Source organism: Parus major, chromosome 12 (genome assembly GCF_001522545.3).
Source record: "Parus major isolate Abel chromosome 12, Parus_major1.1, whole genome shotgun sequence".
In the NCBI taxonomy this organism is placed as follows: Eukaryota; Metazoa; Chordata; class Aves; order Passeriformes; family Paridae; genus Parus; species Parus major.
This window is the reverse complement of record NC_031781.1, coordinates 448,237-465,692: the sequence shown is the minus strand read 5'-3', so window position 1 is coordinate 465,692 and position 17,456 is coordinate 448,237. Positions and strand designations below refer to the sequence as shown.

General features: G+C 40.4%; 1 protein-coding gene across 3 annotated transcripts in view; it reads right to left on the bottom strand.

Annotated features, from left to right (window-relative positions):
* Positions 1-17,402, bottom strand: part of HDAC11 (histone deacetylase 11) — a 37,303-nt gene extending 19,901 nt beyond the window's left edge. For all 3 annotated transcript variants that reach the window (XM_033517445.1, XM_015640762.3, XM_033517446.1), the window contains exons 1-9: positions 17,324-17,402; positions 15,813-15,961; positions 13,712-13,812; positions 9,830-9,946; positions 7,126-7,168; positions 6,902-6,978; positions 5,596-5,658; positions 3,608-3,704; positions 744-922 (exon numbers count right to left, since the gene is read on the bottom strand). In XM_033517445.1, the coding sequence (XP_033373336.1) occupies positions 744-922; positions 3,608-3,704; positions 5,596-5,658; positions 6,902-6,978; positions 7,126-7,168; positions 9,830-9,946; positions 13,712-13,812; positions 15,813-15,961; positions 17,324-17,325 (828 nt within the window). In that variant the 5' untranslated portion in view covers positions 17,326-17,402. The remainder of the gene's footprint in view (positions 1-743; positions 923-3,607; positions 3,705-5,595; positions 5,659-6,901; positions 6,979-7,125; positions 7,169-9,829; positions 9,947-13,711; positions 13,813-15,812; positions 15,962-17,323) is intronic.
* Between the last annotated feature and the right edge of the window lie 54 nt (positions 17,403-17,456).

The window sequence follows — 17,456 nt, the reverse complement described above, 5'->3', positions numbered from 1 at the left end:
TCAAGTGGTGGCTCAAAGGGGAATCTGAGAACTCACAGATCAAACAAGCACTCTTCTGTATTGATCTCGTGACCATTAAAGAGACCTAAATGTGAACAAGAAGAGATAGCACAGAGGAACTGTCAGAGAAGAAATCACTACCCAGGAAGGAAAAAGAGGACTGTAAATTTTTGTTTATTTTAAGTAGAACGATAAAGACTTCTAGAAGAAGCTTTACAGAATAAACCAAAATTTGAGTCTGGTACCAAGCTGGGGAGAAAAAGTAAATGTTATCTAAAGAAAAGGATCAGGAGGAAGAAAATAACTGTTCATTTTCTAAAAATACCCAGCCAGGCTGCACAAAATTGTTATAACCATAAGGGTAGTTTAAAACAGCTGGGAATGCTACAAAGGAAATTAAGTGTAAGATACACACTGGGGGCAGGTGACAAAAGACATACATTGCAAAATGGGTCATGTGAGGGGAAAAAAGAACAAAAAAAAACCAAACCAAGCAGGGAAAAATAGAAGTCAGGTGAAGTGTGAAAATATCCATATCTCTCTGGTTTGGGTGTTGGTAATCAGTGCATTTTTTGAGAGAAGATGAACGATAGTGGAACAGGCACCAGAACAAAAATATTCAGAGTCAGGGAGAGACAAGAAGAGAAGGGTGAAAAGGCAAGGGAGATGGATCTGTGTGTCTGTGACAGGGCAGTATTGTTCCCTGCAGCCCAGGGAGGCTGTGCTGCTCCAGGGACACACACCTGGGGGGAAATGGCCAGGCCTCCCAGGGGATCCCCATCCAGAATGTCAGTGCCAGCATTGTAAACAACGATGTCAGGCTTGAATTCATTCAGGGCTCCTTCCACATGGGTGTGCACCTTCTGCAGGTACTCGGTGTCCTCTGTGCCCCACTCCAGTTCCACTTTGCGTTTTATGGCACCTGAGGGACAACAAAGCAAGCTCTGCTCAATAAACAAAGCACTGCATTGAAAGAAAATGCACAATTTAGGTAAGCAAGCGAAAGTAATTACATTTCTGGAAGCTCTCTCGTTACATTGCATTTTTCCAGAAACATGAATTAAAGAAAATTATTAAACTTCTTGTTTTCTCAGCAAATGTAAAGCACAATGACCTTGAAAAAATTCCACTGAAGAGAAAATTAGATGCAAGGCAAAAAAAATAATCTGAGATGCAAATGAAAAGTGTTATTGAAAAACAGCTGATCTGCAAGTCCAGTTACCAATCAGCATAGAAATCATAAAGAAAATCATCAATTTAAAAGTAACCTAAATAAAGTGTAAGGCAAAGAAAACACTGAACTTCTATTGCAGAGGAAATAGCTGGGGGAAAAACAAGATAAATATCACTGAGAAATTATGAAGATGTTTTATTTTTATCACAACGCTCAAAAGTTCACAGCAAGGGATCATGAATTTATGTGAACTGCTTTATGAATGTATAACAAGATTCAGCTCTGCCCCAAGCATTTTCAATTTAATGTTCTTACCCTGTAATCCTACCAGAAAAGCAAATATCAATTCTTAATTTAAATCAAATTATTTCTAATGCTTCTAATAAAGCAATAGAAGTAGAAAATGAAGCCTGAGAAGGTAAAAGAAAGAAACCCAAGGTTATGCAGCTGACTTTTGGGTGCTTTTATGGAGAGATGTGTGACTCTACCTCTGAATTAATCAAAGCCATGCCAGAGCTATTCCAAGGTATAACTTCTACCTCACACTAAATGATGTGAAGTCTCACATCTCAAATAGGGATTCAGGCCACATCAAGTGTGCAAGAATGCACACAACACAGAATGACACTTAATTACTCTTGTGATTGCTGTCTTTTGTTCTGCTTCCCATCTTTGTTCAGGATCAGTGAAGCTTTTTTTTATCCTGTTATTTTATATTGCATCAACATTAGCTTCAAAGATTTTTCTTTCTTTATGGTTTCTCAGAGTCTTAGCCCTTCCTGCTTACCCTTCAGTGAACTAGTCCTACTCCTCATCCCTCCTTTCTCCTCCCAAGCCTGTGTAATTCCACACTGCTTTGCCCAGGGACTCAATATGCTTATGGCTCAGCATTGGCAAGGTGAGCTGCTCCTTTTTTTCCCTTCCCTAATGAGGTGCATGGGGAAAAAAATGTGTGGAAGAGGTTCCTGCAATAAAACATGGAAAAAATGGGGCAGGAAGTCCAAGGAGACAGTGATCAGTTGGAGTTCACCCTAAGGATTCGAAATCTCATTTTCAAGATTCTGCCCCTCTTCAAAGAGATTCCCCCCTGTGATCCCATCTCTGCCTGATCACCTATTGGAAAGGGTGTAAGGGACTTAGTCAGAAAAATCCTATTTAGACATTCTTATGTGAACTGGAAGAACTACATATTCACATGGCTCTGGCCAAGCCCTGTGCACCTCATTCTTCATCTGCAGAAAGAGAATGCTGGCATTCAGTGTGGTACTGCAGCTCAGTGGTTCAGACTTGCTAACAAGGACTGACTGTTTTGGTCTTAATCCATCTGTTCAAATGCTGCCATGTGATATATGAATAAAAGGATGCTGTTCTTCAGGGAAAACTCCCCACATCTGCTCGCAATTTTTCTGCCTCCAGACATGTGCTTTAAATGGTCATTTTTTTAGACCATTAAAACCTTGGAATTCTACAATTCTTAGTATCTTCACTAGTCAAAAGACACCAGTGCAATGCAACGCACCTAACTCGTCAAAAATCCCAATTAAGTAGGTTTCTCAGAATGACAGTGTCACTGAAGGAATCCAACAGCAGAACAACTCCCCCAGCAACCCCTGACTCAGTGAACAAATTTAGCCCGTAATAAATGACAGTGCAACAGAATCAAAGCCCAAATAAACTTGGGGCTTTGGCATTCCAATTTAACCATTATAAAAGCCCCCCTTATTAATTGTGGCAGGTCACAAGACACAATAGACACATCACAACAGATCACAAAGTACAACCAAACCAAATCAAGATCTTAATGTGAGGATGACAGGAAAGGGGGAAGTCCCCATCCCTGCAGGGATTTAACAGTGTGCATGTGGCATTTGGGGACACTGGCCAGTGTTGGAGGAATGGTGGGACTCAACCTCAGGGGGACTGATTTACTTTGCTTCCCACCTTGTGTCACATCCAGATGCAGATTGTTTCCTTCAAGCTTATCAAACAAGTTCTACTGGCAAGCAACACCTGAATATTTTACAACTTCACTCTCAAGAGAACATGAAACCTTTTTACTCAGTATCAGCTAATCCTCAGTGAGTTCTCTCATAAATGTAATGTAAGGGAAAGATGAAGTTCTAATAACTCTCTTCAAATCAAAAGATTAGTCAACTCACTGCTCCAAGCTTTGGAATGGACTACTAGCATCCACTGACACCTCCTCACACCCTGCATTCCAGAAGGTCATTCCTGAAGTAAGGTAAAACACTACAGCACGAACACTAGTGTGATATATCACAGTGAGCAGTGAAAATTATGTGAAATTAAAAATAATTAAAAAAAGAAATCTATGTAATGGTGTTGCAAGGAAGCTTAGTAGTAAATAAAGGAGTTATGTAACAACACAGTAGGTCTAGTACGTTTGGGAAGATGAATTTCCATTATACTCACGTTTAGCAAAACCATCTCCTGGGTAAATATATCTATTGTATGCATCCATAATATAAACCCGAGGATCATCCATAAAGTCCCTCTCATGGCCATTTCCCTGAAGAAAATTTACAGTTAGCTATTCCTAGCATGCCAACACAGAATTAAATACACTGCAAATTCTAGAGTTATTAACACTACAAAAGTTCTTATATTCAGAATTCTTGTATCATTCTCTTATTTACAGTCCTGGAGGTTATTTTGAGGTGTGGAGTTTTGGGGGGGGGGCATGACAGTATCAGTTTGAAGACTGCAAGTATTACCACAAATAAAATCCTTGTCTCTCTGAAGGTAATTTGCATAGATCTCATTAGACATGTAAGAAAAATAAGCAAAAATCAGAAGCTACTTGTCCTCAAGAGCATCACAAAAGCAACTGTGACCATCAAACAAATCTATCATCTTCCAAATGTGCAGGAAAAAGTCACTTTCAACTGCTGCAGGAATAGTCTTATGTTAGAATTAATGAATAAATAAAGCAGACTACAGCTTTCCTGATAACCCTTGGTGAGGTAAGTATTCCCTGGCAAAATTACAAACACTAAGGACCCAACAGTTTAACACCGGAGATTCGCTACATAAAATTGAACTGGATGCAAAGAGGGATGCTTGAGAGAAAGTTTAGATTTGGAACAATTCCCCCTCCCCATTTCTGAATTTAAATACTATTCTTCTGGCTCTCTATAATTTTCACTAATATATTAATCATTTTACCACAGCAATCACTAACCCACCACAGATAATTTTGTTTAAATCAGTGCATTATACATGACCACACCCCCTATCCCCAGAATTTCACTTAAACCATAGAAACAGACATTTCCATAGATATATCTGCTGTAATTCAGGATTTACGCTGACAAATGGCAACTCTCTTTATTTCTTCAGCATCTTTGGTCCACAAATAATAGTTCATGCATGCAAGCCTAGAAATATGAAAGCCTCTGGGGGAACCATTTCCCTATGAGAGGTGAAACTCACCACTGCACTAAGAATTGGAACAGTCACAAGATGAGAATATCTGCATCCTTAAACAGGACCTGCTGAGCTACTTCAGATACCTCTCATCCCCCAAAGAAAGGAAACAACAGGTGTTTTAATGTGCACACTGAGACTACCAGCACATCTGAAAACCAAAATACATTCCAAGAATTTTTCAAAAGCAAACCAAATCATCCTCATATAGCACAAAACAAATCCACACAGCCTCACAGAGAGGCTGAAGAGAACCATGATCACAAAACATCTTTCTACTGCATAATCTGTGTCCTGCTATCATGGTGATTTTAGGACACATAAGAGAAATGAGAGAAGCCTAAAAACCTCCAGCCATTAGATTTCCTCAGTGCCATGGAACTGTGTAAAAATGGTTTCTTTACATATAATAAATCACCTGAAATGCCTCAGGTGAAATCACTTTGGTGATTAGGCATTGACTGCCTTTCTAAAAATACCATTTCCATCCTTTCAGAATTTATTTTTCAAATCCTACCAAAGCTGAGATTTGATCTCAGTACCACAGTAAGTCACTTCACCAGGTCAAGAGGGATGGATCCTTTACTTCATTAGTCTGCATCTAGGCTTAGAATTAAACCACTGAAGGTCAAATCCCTCCCCTGCAGAGGCTGTTGCAGTGAGCAGGCATTCAGAACTAGCTGGGATTCTGCCTGGAGAGATCCTTGTTTCTCATCCCTGGAGGCTGGGAGTGCAACACAGCAAGATTTTTACATGCAGCCACATGATGGAGCTGCAACTCAGGTTAATTTTATTAAGCTGGCTTAAGAGCCTTTTTGACCATAAAATATTTGAAGAATCAACTCTTCAGTTTTCATCATCTCTGATTAACTTTATATCCTGTGATATTATGATTTTATTAAAAAAAGGTATTTATTACACACTTGTATTTCAAGCTAAACATCTGCAGCATTGATTACAGGTAAACTACTCACCTGATGGGCATCCAGATCAATAATTGCGGCTCTAGATACTCCTTGTACTCTCTCAAATAAGAACTGGATATATAAGCAAGGAAAAACATGGAGAAATTTATAAAGTTAGGTGACAGATTGAAACTGGAGGTTGAAGAATGCACAGTGCATGACTGTTGGAATTTGAAAGTAGGGCACATCTATATGTTTCAGTCACCAAATAAACTGAGACAATTCTCATACATTTAATAAAAACATCTCATTAATTGATATAAAAATATTTTTTGTTAAAATAAAAACCCTATATATTTCCACCAGATAAAAGAGAGAGGCCAGGCCCACCCAGGGATCACAGAGCTGATGGTGGCACTGGCGCTGCCACAGGCTGGAGTGGAATCAGTAACAGCATCCAACTGCAACAGCCTAATATTCAGTGTTTAGGAAAAACTGCTGTAAGGACTGCATGCCTCAGAGACACTTTTAGTGACAGAATTCATTCCTTATTCTGTCTGAAAAGAAAAAATCATTTTTACTTTGAATCTTAACTTTGCTAAGTTGCCATCTTTAATGTAGAGGTAGTAAAACCCAAAGATTTGGTACTGTCACCCACTATAATTTCTCAACTGTATTTTAATGGTAGGTGAAAAAAGAACATTGTGGATTACTTTTCTGCAAATTACCATGTATAGAAATTAGGATGTTATGTCACATGGTGTGCTGCCATCATTAGAGCCCTTTCATGTTTGATTATTACTGATACTTTATAAATATTCTGGTATACAAATATACTATAGTTCATGTGATAAAAATAAGTCCTAATTGCAAAAGGCTCTTACTTCAGCCATTCAACAGCTAAATACTAAATGTATTCATTTCCATTTGGTGACTATTTTGGAGTCACTCATATTTTTATTCATTAATCTGGACCAGTCTGAGCCCAGTACAGTGCAGCTTGATTCAGAGAGTGGATTTTTTGTCTCTGCATTTGTCTTGACTGTAACCACTAAAATCATTGTGGAATGCCCAGGTTCACCTGCAATGCCAGAATTATCACTGAGGATATTAGAAATCCATCTGGTTTGATTTGAAATGTTTTTTGAAAGATAACATTATCAATGCAATTACAGTGGTGCCTATTCACATTTATAATTCTAACCCCTGCAACTCTTCCTTTTCACTTTACAACTCTCCATATCCCTATTCCTACCCATCTGGAAATGGCTTCACTTTCTCCTATTAGGATGTAAATTAGTTCTCAGCAATTTATGTGAATTTCTCCTCCATTTGCACAAACAGCAGAAAACAGTGGTTTAAGAGCAGTTCTTACCTTGATGGCCAGTGTAATGTCAGCATATGCACAAAATCCTCCCCCTTTGTCACTGGAGCAGTGATGGAAACCACCCCCTGAATAGGAAAAAGGTGAAAAGGTGAAAAGCTACATACTAAACAAAAGCCAGATACTAAAAACATTAATGGGCTTTGCAGAGAGATGTAAATTAAAATGAAATGCTTTTAACTCACTATTTAGGGCATCACTGAATTTGTACTCACCCACATTGATGGCCCATCCTCTATCCACAGCAAGCTTTCCTGCCTTAAAAAAAAAAAATGCAGTTGGAATTCTATAAATGAATGGGGCAACACCTAATGTCTGCTTCCAAGAAAACTACCCTCAGCATAAGGAGCTGAAAGAGTATTTCCTATGTCATCTATATTTCCTTCTCTGGCAACTGTAAAGGGAAAGTGCAGTGCTGGGAAGAGTAAAAAATGAGAATAAGCTCCTGATGTCCTTCCTGTTCATGCACAAATAGAGGAATGTAAGCTCAAAATCCTGGAACACAGACATAAAAAACCATAGTTCCAGCTGGGGATGGGACCAGACAAGTGCTCCAGTGTGGAATGTCCTGGGACTTTTTTATTCTTTTATATGATAGAACAGGCAGAATATAGGATAGTATTGATATTTTCCCCTCAAGTACAGGAATGTGCCTGTATCTCTACTTCGAACTCAAATGTCAGTCAGGGAAGGGAAAGTATTGACAGAGAAGATATAGACAAGGCTAATGGAATTTTAACTGAAAATCCTGATTATTTTGGCCAGGAAGAGTCAAAAAAGTGTTTAAGTGCAGCATTCCTTAACTGGTCTGTTAAAATCAATATTACTTTAAGATATTACTAGTTACAAGTAAAAAAAAAAAAAAGTGGAGAGAGAAAACATTTAATTTTTTTTTTTATTTTTTTGTCCATAGTAATGGACATATCCATATTTCATATCCAAAATGAAGTCTGGACAGTTATGAAGTCTTTATAACTATTTATATGTTATAACTATATATATTAAATATAAAGTATTTACATCTGAACAGCTTTAATTCAGTATTAGGACAACTATTGTCATGGTAAACATGATCCTGCTATGATCATTCCAACTTACACAAATTAGGTGTTGGGGAAAGATTGCCATTTCTGAACTATAAAACGCACTAAGTCCCAGGGAGAACACATTATCTGTGATTTATCACACTTCCTAGGCATTCCTCAGCAAAACCCAATCTTCCCACATTGCTAAAATATCATTAAAAAGTAGAGAAACTCAACAGGAATTTTTGTAATAAACAGGCCCATCAGGAATAGAAGAAAATTGCACTTCTGAAATGTACCATATGAATTTTATTGTCTGATGAATCAAAATTGCTTTTAAAACACATATATATTTCTCCATAATGAAAAAAAAAGGTAAAAATAACAGCACATGGCCTCGAGATGAATCCTGAAACTCTGTCTCTTTTTGGTTCTACTGCACTTCTCGCACCTGGATTTCTCAGTCTCTCCTGAGCTGAGCTCCTTCGGAATACTCCCTTCCCAGGGAGTTCTGTTTTTCTCAGTTCTCAGGGACAGGAAGAAAACTCCAAAGCTCATTAGGATCTTGTTTCTCGTGTTTATTAGGATTTTATCACAAAACTTGGCAGGTCTTTCCAGATTTTCTGCACAAATTCAAATCACTACAGCTTGGCACACTTTGGCTTTGATGGTACAAAATGGCCCCGAACCACTCAGCTGTTTCATTTTTATATCTATTTTTACCCTATTAACAATAGACACGTGTATTGTTTTTATATTTTAACAAATAAGTTTTCTACATCAACTTACGTAACTAAAACTGCGACTAACTTTCAACAAATTTTCAATCAAATCACTCTTTGTGCTGCTAAAAACTGCAGAATCATGGAGAAGAAGGAAGAAGAGCTAAAAAACACACCTTTTTCCCTCCATCTTTACTCCATGTATTACAATCTAATATTTTTAACTTCAGTGACATACTAAATGTTCTACTACTTTCTACTTAATTTTTTATAAATCCTGGTTTACCCAGGGGTATTTGGAAGCCTTTCTGTCAGTGACAAGTAAGATTAATACCTTTTTGGAGAATAGGATAAACAGAAAAATGTCTCTTCATTTCTGGATTCCTACAAATCTCAAAGTGCCCAGGAGTGGCATCTGTGTTTCAGGAGCCATGAGAAAAACCAGACCACTGGTAGGTGCCTCCTCTACTTGAGCACATTTCTAACTAGTGAACACATCCCTGGGAGTTAAAGGTAACACAAGCACGGTGAAAAACATCACCAGACTAGAGCAAGGTATTGCCCAGCTGGAAGCTGAAAGAGGCTTCACACACATAGAGCTCCCGTCAAGAAATATCCAAGGCAGAGCATCAGGAAGCTCTAACCTCTTCCCAAGTTCCTCTCTCTCAGACCATTTCCTTCATTTCTGAGACAACCTTGCAATGACAGCATGGCTGTAATGAGAGGAAACTCTGCAGGTCCCAGCTCAGCAAGACTCACTCTGAGTGACAACCAAATATTTTTTAAGCACCTTGAACTATATGAAATTCTTTCTCTCTCCTCCTCCTCTCCATCTCTGCTTTTGCAAGTTCATGCCTACTAAAGGAGGCAGCACTTTTGTTATCTGGCATATCACCATAATCAAATACATCTAAAGACTTATCCAGAATCCAGCAAGTTCTTTCAGAATTCAGATCCTTAAATAGTCCTTAAAAAAGCTGGTTTAGCTTTTGCATTTCCCAGTCTAACTCACCTTCGATATCTAGGAGCTGCAATTAACCCTGTTCCTGTATGTGGCACGGCAGCACTGTCCAAGGCTGGCAACCTGAGTTACATGAACACCACAACTCCCACATTTCCAGTGTTTGATGAAAAAATTTAAATATGATAAAAGTGGATCAAGAGCACCTTACCATTATCGTTCCTCCTGTCTGGGTTCGTAGAGGTTTCAGAACTTTTCGCTGAACAACAAAATTTGGAAGAAAGGCAACTGGTGGAATTTCTGTGATTGTAGCCACAACAAATGACCACTGCAACAGGGAAAAAGAGATTTCCTATTAACCTACCCCAGTTTAACGATGACACTTGGCTCTCTCATTCATTAAGACAGCACTGAAAAGGTGCTCACAGGTCCTTAGGAAGAGTTTTAATAGTTTTAGATGGAAGTGACCACACCAGTTCTTATTAGTGACCTTTAAATAGGTTCATCCTCAAGTTTTTAACTATGAGAATCATCACTTTCCAGATTTCAGTATCAAACTGTATTAAATCAGCAATTTTTCAGGAAGGTAGTATTTCAGAACATGTACTATCTCCCAGATTGGGAGGAAGAATTGTAAAATGTCCTTCAGTTACACTTGATACATGGTTCAAACCTAAAGTATCTATTCCTGTGTGGAATCAAAAGGATATACCAAGAAGAAAGCAAACACAAACAAACAGTCAATTGAACTAAGAAGTTCAAATACTTAAGTGAACACACAGTGCAGACTTTAGCAGGGAGAACTGATTAAAATTTATTTAGCACATTAAACCCTTCTGGAATATGTTTCAAGGTTAGAACACAAAATATTTGCAATATGCAAATGCTTTTTTTTGCAAACACATTGATTACTTCAAAGAACTTCCACTAACACTGCTACCAGTGATAACACTGCTAAATATATTTCAAAGCCTAAGTCACAAACAAGAGTATACCTGTCCAACCAGTACTGAAACACCAAGGGACTGAGGATTATGATATGCCACCATGTACAAAGAGTCTGAACAGGTACTATTTTATGCAGCATTAGGAACTGTAATGAGACTGAGGGCATTGGCTGCCCCATTCCTGAGCTGTTCACAGCTGGCAGGATGTACAGGTGAGCAACTTGAACAAAGGCAATCACATCCCCATCTCAGGGTTCTCTGATGCTCAAAATAACTTCCCAGTTAGCAATATTTCTATTACCAGGTACTACTGAGTGGGTGAAGGGGTGGCATTGTTCATGAAGTGCCTAAGTCCTAACTATATTTTGCCAACAGTTAATTTCAAAGCCTCTCTACTTTTATATTTGCAAGACATTATTCTGTTACTATCTTATCACCTGCCCATCACAAGGTGATTTAATTATTTTTTAGTACATCAATCTTGATAAAGCCCCTTTCCAAGGGGTTTTATTTTAGCTTTTCAACATATTATTACAAACTATATTCAATCCTGTTGTTCTAAAATGGATATAAAATGGTCACATTTGGATAAAAAATAAATTTGACCTCAAATGTGAATGATAATCACATAGAAAGTTTTAATGAAGTATAAAGTAAAATTAAATGTCAACTGGGAGATGTGGGAGCAATCATGACTCGAACCAACAATTATGCAGCTGCAGGCTTCTAAGTAGAGGTAAGAAGTCCAGGTGTGGTGGGAATTTTTTGCTCCCAGGCTCACTAGTCACAGCTGGGGCCTTTCCTGTTGCCACTCACTGCCCACACCTGGGCCTGAACTGGGATTAGTAATTGCCAACAGATGGGGGAGATCACCAACTGGGAGCAAAGTCTGCGTGTTCAAGAAGGCAGCTACAGGTGCAGGAAAATGCTTCTCCACTTAGTAACTGAAAATCTGTGGAATGTTTTACACTTTTTTCTTCAGTGTGATGGTTTGTTTTCCAGCATTTCCCATATTAAATCCCCAGACCATTCCCAGCTTTATCCTCAGCATCTGCATTTCAGTATTTGCTCATGTATGTTACCACAGAACTTCTCATAGCTAAAAAGGGAAAGGCATAGTCTGAAACTGGCTCTAACCTCATTGCCTACCTCCTTTCCCAAAGTTCAGAATGCTGACACACAAGAAATTCATTATTTTACATAATTCTAGAAAAGACAGCAAGTGGAAAAGTACTGTAAGCATACTACCCACAGTCCAGTCATTACCTTAGAGATCTAAATTCTTCAGAGGAATAACTGAAAGGGAATCACCTCAATTCAAGAGGCCAAACTTTACTGTAAGGACCAAGCAGAGAAACAGGGAGACCCTTCCTGCTAACACAGACCTGATTTCCAGTAGCAGAAGTACCCTGTGCAAGCCTTTTTGTTTCCCATCACCCAACACTCAGCTGGCCTTTCAGCTGCTGCTAAAACATCTATCACCACCTACTCTTGCAAGTGTAGGCACTTTCTACCAAATTCACATTCAGATTTTAAATGAACCCTCAAGTGATCCATTGTTTTAAGGATGCCTGGATATTCTGAGCAAGGTAAGCAACTCTGTAGTCTTCAGGTCCAATCTAATATAAAACTACACCATGTATACCTATTTCTCTGGATTTAAAGGAAAAAGAGCACAGTAGACCTTGGATAAGGCAATAGAGAGTTTTCACAGGGCTTCTTCATATCTAGGACATTATTTTTCTTTTGCAACTAAGCACTTTTATCTTTGCTGCTTGGCAGGAATCTGTTGGCATGACCAAAACAATATCTTCCAGTTCCTACACTTGCAGGAAATATTCTTTCAAGAAAAGGGGGAGAGGAGACACCTAGTCAATCCTATCTGCATACACACAAAAGTGCTCATCTTGACCACAAGACACAAGTTATACCAGACAATTCCCCTGTCCCCATATTATTATGGCATTCCAATCTGAGCTATGCACATTAAACCCTGCTTCAAAGGAGTGATTCAGTAAAAAGAGGTGGGTTATTCTATGGAATTAAAAGTTCAATATCAAGAATAGCTGCAATAATATCAAATCTAATGATGCATGAAATTGCATGTAACTCCATAGCACAGAACGAAGATGCATATGAGAACTTGGAAAAGCAGTTAAGAATGAAAAAGTTCACACAAATAACAGATCACTTATACAGAAGAATAAAACATTCCAAAAATAGCAATCCAAGGACTCTTCCACTGTGGAAGGGCATGGGTGACTCAAAATAACTTCTTTTGAATTATGAAACGGGAGATTTCTTTTCTCTTACAAATCCAATCTCTGCCCTCCAAGCACAGTTGCAAAGTGAAAGTAACGTCACCTGCACTCATCTACTAACCAATTCCACCCACAGATGACTGGACAGATTCAGATCCAAAAATCTCACATTTATGTTTCAGAGTTACACTCAAGTTAAACAAACAGTTATTTTCTTTAGAAATATACAAGCAATGTTCTTCATCCCCCCTGAAGTTTTATGTGAGCTGGCTCTGGAAACCTTCACAACAAATATTGTGCTTGATTAGGCCCTTACATTGATCTTTCAACTCTCTCCATACTCCACTGATGCAGGCAGTGTCTGAGTATGAAGCCAGTACTTCCCCCCAACACCCTAACCACAGAACCCCTACAATCTGTCAAGGTTACATAACCCTAAACCCCATAAAGCTATCCCTGCATTAGAAATCATTCAATGACGTACCCCATGTTAGTGGTTTCTATTGCATTTTCAATTTCAGAACTGTATTTTACCAGAGTACAACAAAACTTACACCTTTCAACACTAAAAATCTGGCACTAACAAGAATATTACTGACATCTCAGACATTCTAATTTTCCCTGTGTTTAACTTCCCTGAAATATCCTTTCAGGTCACCTATTTAACATGGTAGACCCTCTTTCCCATCCACCCCTCAGTAATGTGAACTGCCCAATATTTCTGTGGTTTTCTTTCAGTATTTTCAGTAACAGTGTCATCAGTGTGATCAACAGATACCATGCTGTATCTGTAAGGCTGTTTTAAAACAACTGTGCAAGACATCCACTGCCTTTGACACTCACTCTGGACTGTTTGCTAGAAAAACACATGAACAGGTACAGCACCTTTAATTTATTAAGGTAGCGCCTGGTGTGAACAACCAAGAGATCTTCATCAGTTGCCTCCCGTGCCTGCACAATCAAGTCATCTGCAATTAGTTTTTCTTCTGCAACAGGAGAGAAACAACAATTGGCATGGTACATTGTACTACTTAGGTCCCCATGTCCCCCCTCCAAACACTCTACTCTGACCTTGGTGTTATAACTTCCTCTGTCATGTTTATTGCTGGAACAGCTTTAGGTTGCTCAGAGTTTGCAAGTTTTCTAAATACAGCCCCTCTGTCACAGGGAAGCTGTTTGGGTAGTGTGTATTTGAGAATACTGTGCACAGAAAGTTTTCAGAGTGTGCTAAGATCATGGCAAGTTCTTCTCTGAACTGAAAGGACAGAGAAGAAATGACAGAATGAACACACACTGGAATTACACAACTCCTCACAGTTTAGGGCTTGGTGCAGTGGGTAAATCTTGGTGTTTGTACCATCAAATAGTCACCATTATTTTAACATGCTTTACAAAATCTCACAGTTTATACTAGGATTTAATCCCCTAAATCACAGAATAAAGTAATAAATCAAAATTCAGAACAAAGTAATGGCTTGGATGTTCACAGAAGCAAATAAGCTTAATTAGGATATTTCTATCACCACCTACCTACCCTCAATCTGATTTCAAGAAAAAAACAATGAGCAGCTATTAATTCTTTCCCTTAGGGTCCAAAATATTGTTTTAAAACTTAATTTGATAAGAGCAAGTTACTCCAAGGATTCAGAATAAGTGCATATGATCACTACAAACAACAATTACAAGGAATCCTGTCAGTCTTCCCAGACATATTTTGATATTTAATTGCTGCACGGCTGTAGCCTTCTAAGCTTGTATCTCTTCTTTAATTTTATACTTGGAGGAGAAAGAAAACTTGCAAATGGGAGAGATTTTGCTCTGAAGTGTTATACAGGAACAGCACTTGCAACAACGTTTCTTTTGGCAAGTTTCTCTTTCTCCTGACTGAGGCTTGAGGAACAATTCATTCATGCACTGGTGTCAAACAGAGCAAAACTGCTGCCAGCTTTCTTCTCCAGGAGGAAGGTGCTCTGGAAAGATGGCCACTGCTGATTTGTTCAGTGATAAGGCACAGGGGAGGTCAGCTGTTGCCAGGAACTGCTACAGAGCCAAGTGCTCTGGGGTATCCTGGGGCTTCTTCCCCCTTTCAAAGCCAGGACAGTAAAAAATTGGGAAAACTGGTTTTCTGTGAAAGCCTCTGACACTTCAGAACAGATCTGTCACACAGAAAAGAGCTGGAGGAAAAGACTTTACACAGAAGAAACAGAAAGACAGAGGTTCTGATTGATGAAGAAAACTGTCGTGGAACCCAAGACAAAATTATTTAAGGTTGTTAGAGGAAAAAGCCTAAACTCAGCTACTAAATTGACAGAATGCTCAAATTATTTGACCTCAGTTAAAAGAAGGGCAATCCTGAATTGCAAAGGATCATCAGCTGAAGGAGTCATTAGGACCAAATAAAGAGAAGAGACCTGGCTTTGGAAAAACCAACAGCCTTTGTCTTGGCAAGAGAAAAAGCTTTTTTTTTTTTTTTTTTTTTTTTTTTTTTTTTTTTCCAGACTTCAATTTGGAATTATAAGTTACTTAGATCTGATGCAGGCCTTGATCCTGCCCCTGGTTCTTACATTTGCAGGTATTAATGCATTTTTGCCTATATTCTCCAAATGGTTCAAACACCAGTAATTAGAAGCATCATAAAAAAATCCGCCTGTACCAGAGGGGCCTCAAAGCTCTTTCCAAACATCATCAGAGCAATAGGATGGGACTGCTAAAGAATGGAGGAAAGGGCCACAGCTGCACTTCTCCTTCAGCCTGAGAAGCCCTGTGCAGAGTCCAGGTTGAGTAACTTAAGTTACACCTGCAGCAAACACCTGGTGTTTCACCAGCCAGTGGAATGCCTCAGTTCCTGCTATACCAAGTGTAAAGTCAGGGAAACCACACACTGCAATTCAGGTCTGGTAAGCCACACATAAGTCTGCACTAACCACATAATTTTCTTTAGGTTTTGTGCAAATGTTGGTTTAAGTGTCACCTTCTGTTATTTTACCTTTCAAGAAATTGATGACTTTCCCCCATTTCCCTGCATCAAAGGGGTGCAGCTTCTCAAGTCCCATGAAGGTGATGTTGTAGTCTGGGGAATACACGATGGGCCAGCATCCCGACGGTGGGTCCTCATACAGCTCCGTCCTGTGAGGCCTTGGCAAGCAAACACCCACCAATCACCACTTCAAAAACCATTTACCAGTTTTACACTGAAGGCCCAAATTACCAATTAGTCCTCATTAATACTGACTTTATAATTCTTAAAGATGGTATTTCCAACAGGAAAATGGAAACATTTGGTTCTCCCGCTTTGTCTTTCCAGCTAATAAGCACGTCTGCCTTCAAAGATGCACCCAGTTTGCAGACAACGTAATACCTTCATGACTAGACTCCTGTTTTAAATTCTGTACCAAAACTCAAACCACCATGCTTCTAACAACAGAAGCTTGGAAAGATTTCTACAGTCCTTTCCTAGAAAGCAACAAACTATTTCGTGACCATGTCAGCAAACCAATAAACCCTAGGTATTTATTTGCAGAGCACAGAACCATAGGACTGTGTGACTCCAGATGTCACGCTTGTTGACACTTTCCTTATCTCCCTGCTCCAAATTGTTATATTTTCCCAACACCAGGAAACAGCACAGCCAGCTTGAATCCATCCTTCACAAGCCATTCACAAATCCGGCAATGCTGCGCTCTGTGTTCACGAACACAAACAGCAATTATTTGTGAACACCTGTGTGCATGCATGGGTCAGCAGACCAAGCCAAGGCTGAGAGGGGATTATATTCGCACCCAGCCTATTCCACCACCCGCGGGTTGCCTTCTCTGCCCCAAACTCCACGTTACTGAGTCATGCCGAGACCCCTCCTGCTCCCTGGAATTTAAAGTTTGGAAAAAGGCTTTGCAACGTACTGTGCAAGACACAAGAGTCTTTTGCCAGGTGAACAATGCAAACAGAAACACCCTTATTTCCAGTCTGAACATACTCAAAAATACCCTTTCAAAACCGTCAGAAGCAAACCAAAGGAAACACAAGGACAGTGGAGGTTTTTCACCAGAATCCGCAGCCCAGTGCCCACACGCCACCCACACTGCGAGCCAGGGCTTCCATAGCCCCTTCCCTCGGCCCTCCCCGCGATACAAGGCGGGGAGAGGGGAAGGTGTTGTGACATCCCCGGCTCTGACAGCAGGGCCGGGAGCCTCGGCCTTGCGGGCGCTGCAAAGCAAGGCGATTACTCCGGAGCCCGGGGCGCTCCCGGCGGGACACCCTCTTCCCGGAGGGACTCCGCCCGCCGGGGCGGGGCTGGGCCAGACCGGCGTCAGGTCATGCCCGCGGGGGCTCGGGGAGCTGCTGCTGCCGCGCCGCAGCCCGGCCCTGCGGCTCCGCGGCCGGGCAGTGCAGCACAACGCAGGCCGAGCTCTCCCGGCCCCCCCACTGCCTGACACAGCTGCCGTCCGTCCCCGGTCCCGCTCCCTATGCCCCGCTGCCGTGCCCCGAGCCTGTACTCACATCCCCGCCTCCGCCAGGCCGTGCAGGGAAGGGGCGGCCGCAGCTCCGCCCGGCGCGGGGCGGGCGCACGGCAACCTGGGCGGGGCGGGCAGCGGGCCCGCCCTCACGGCCCTGCTGCGCGGATGTGCCCGAG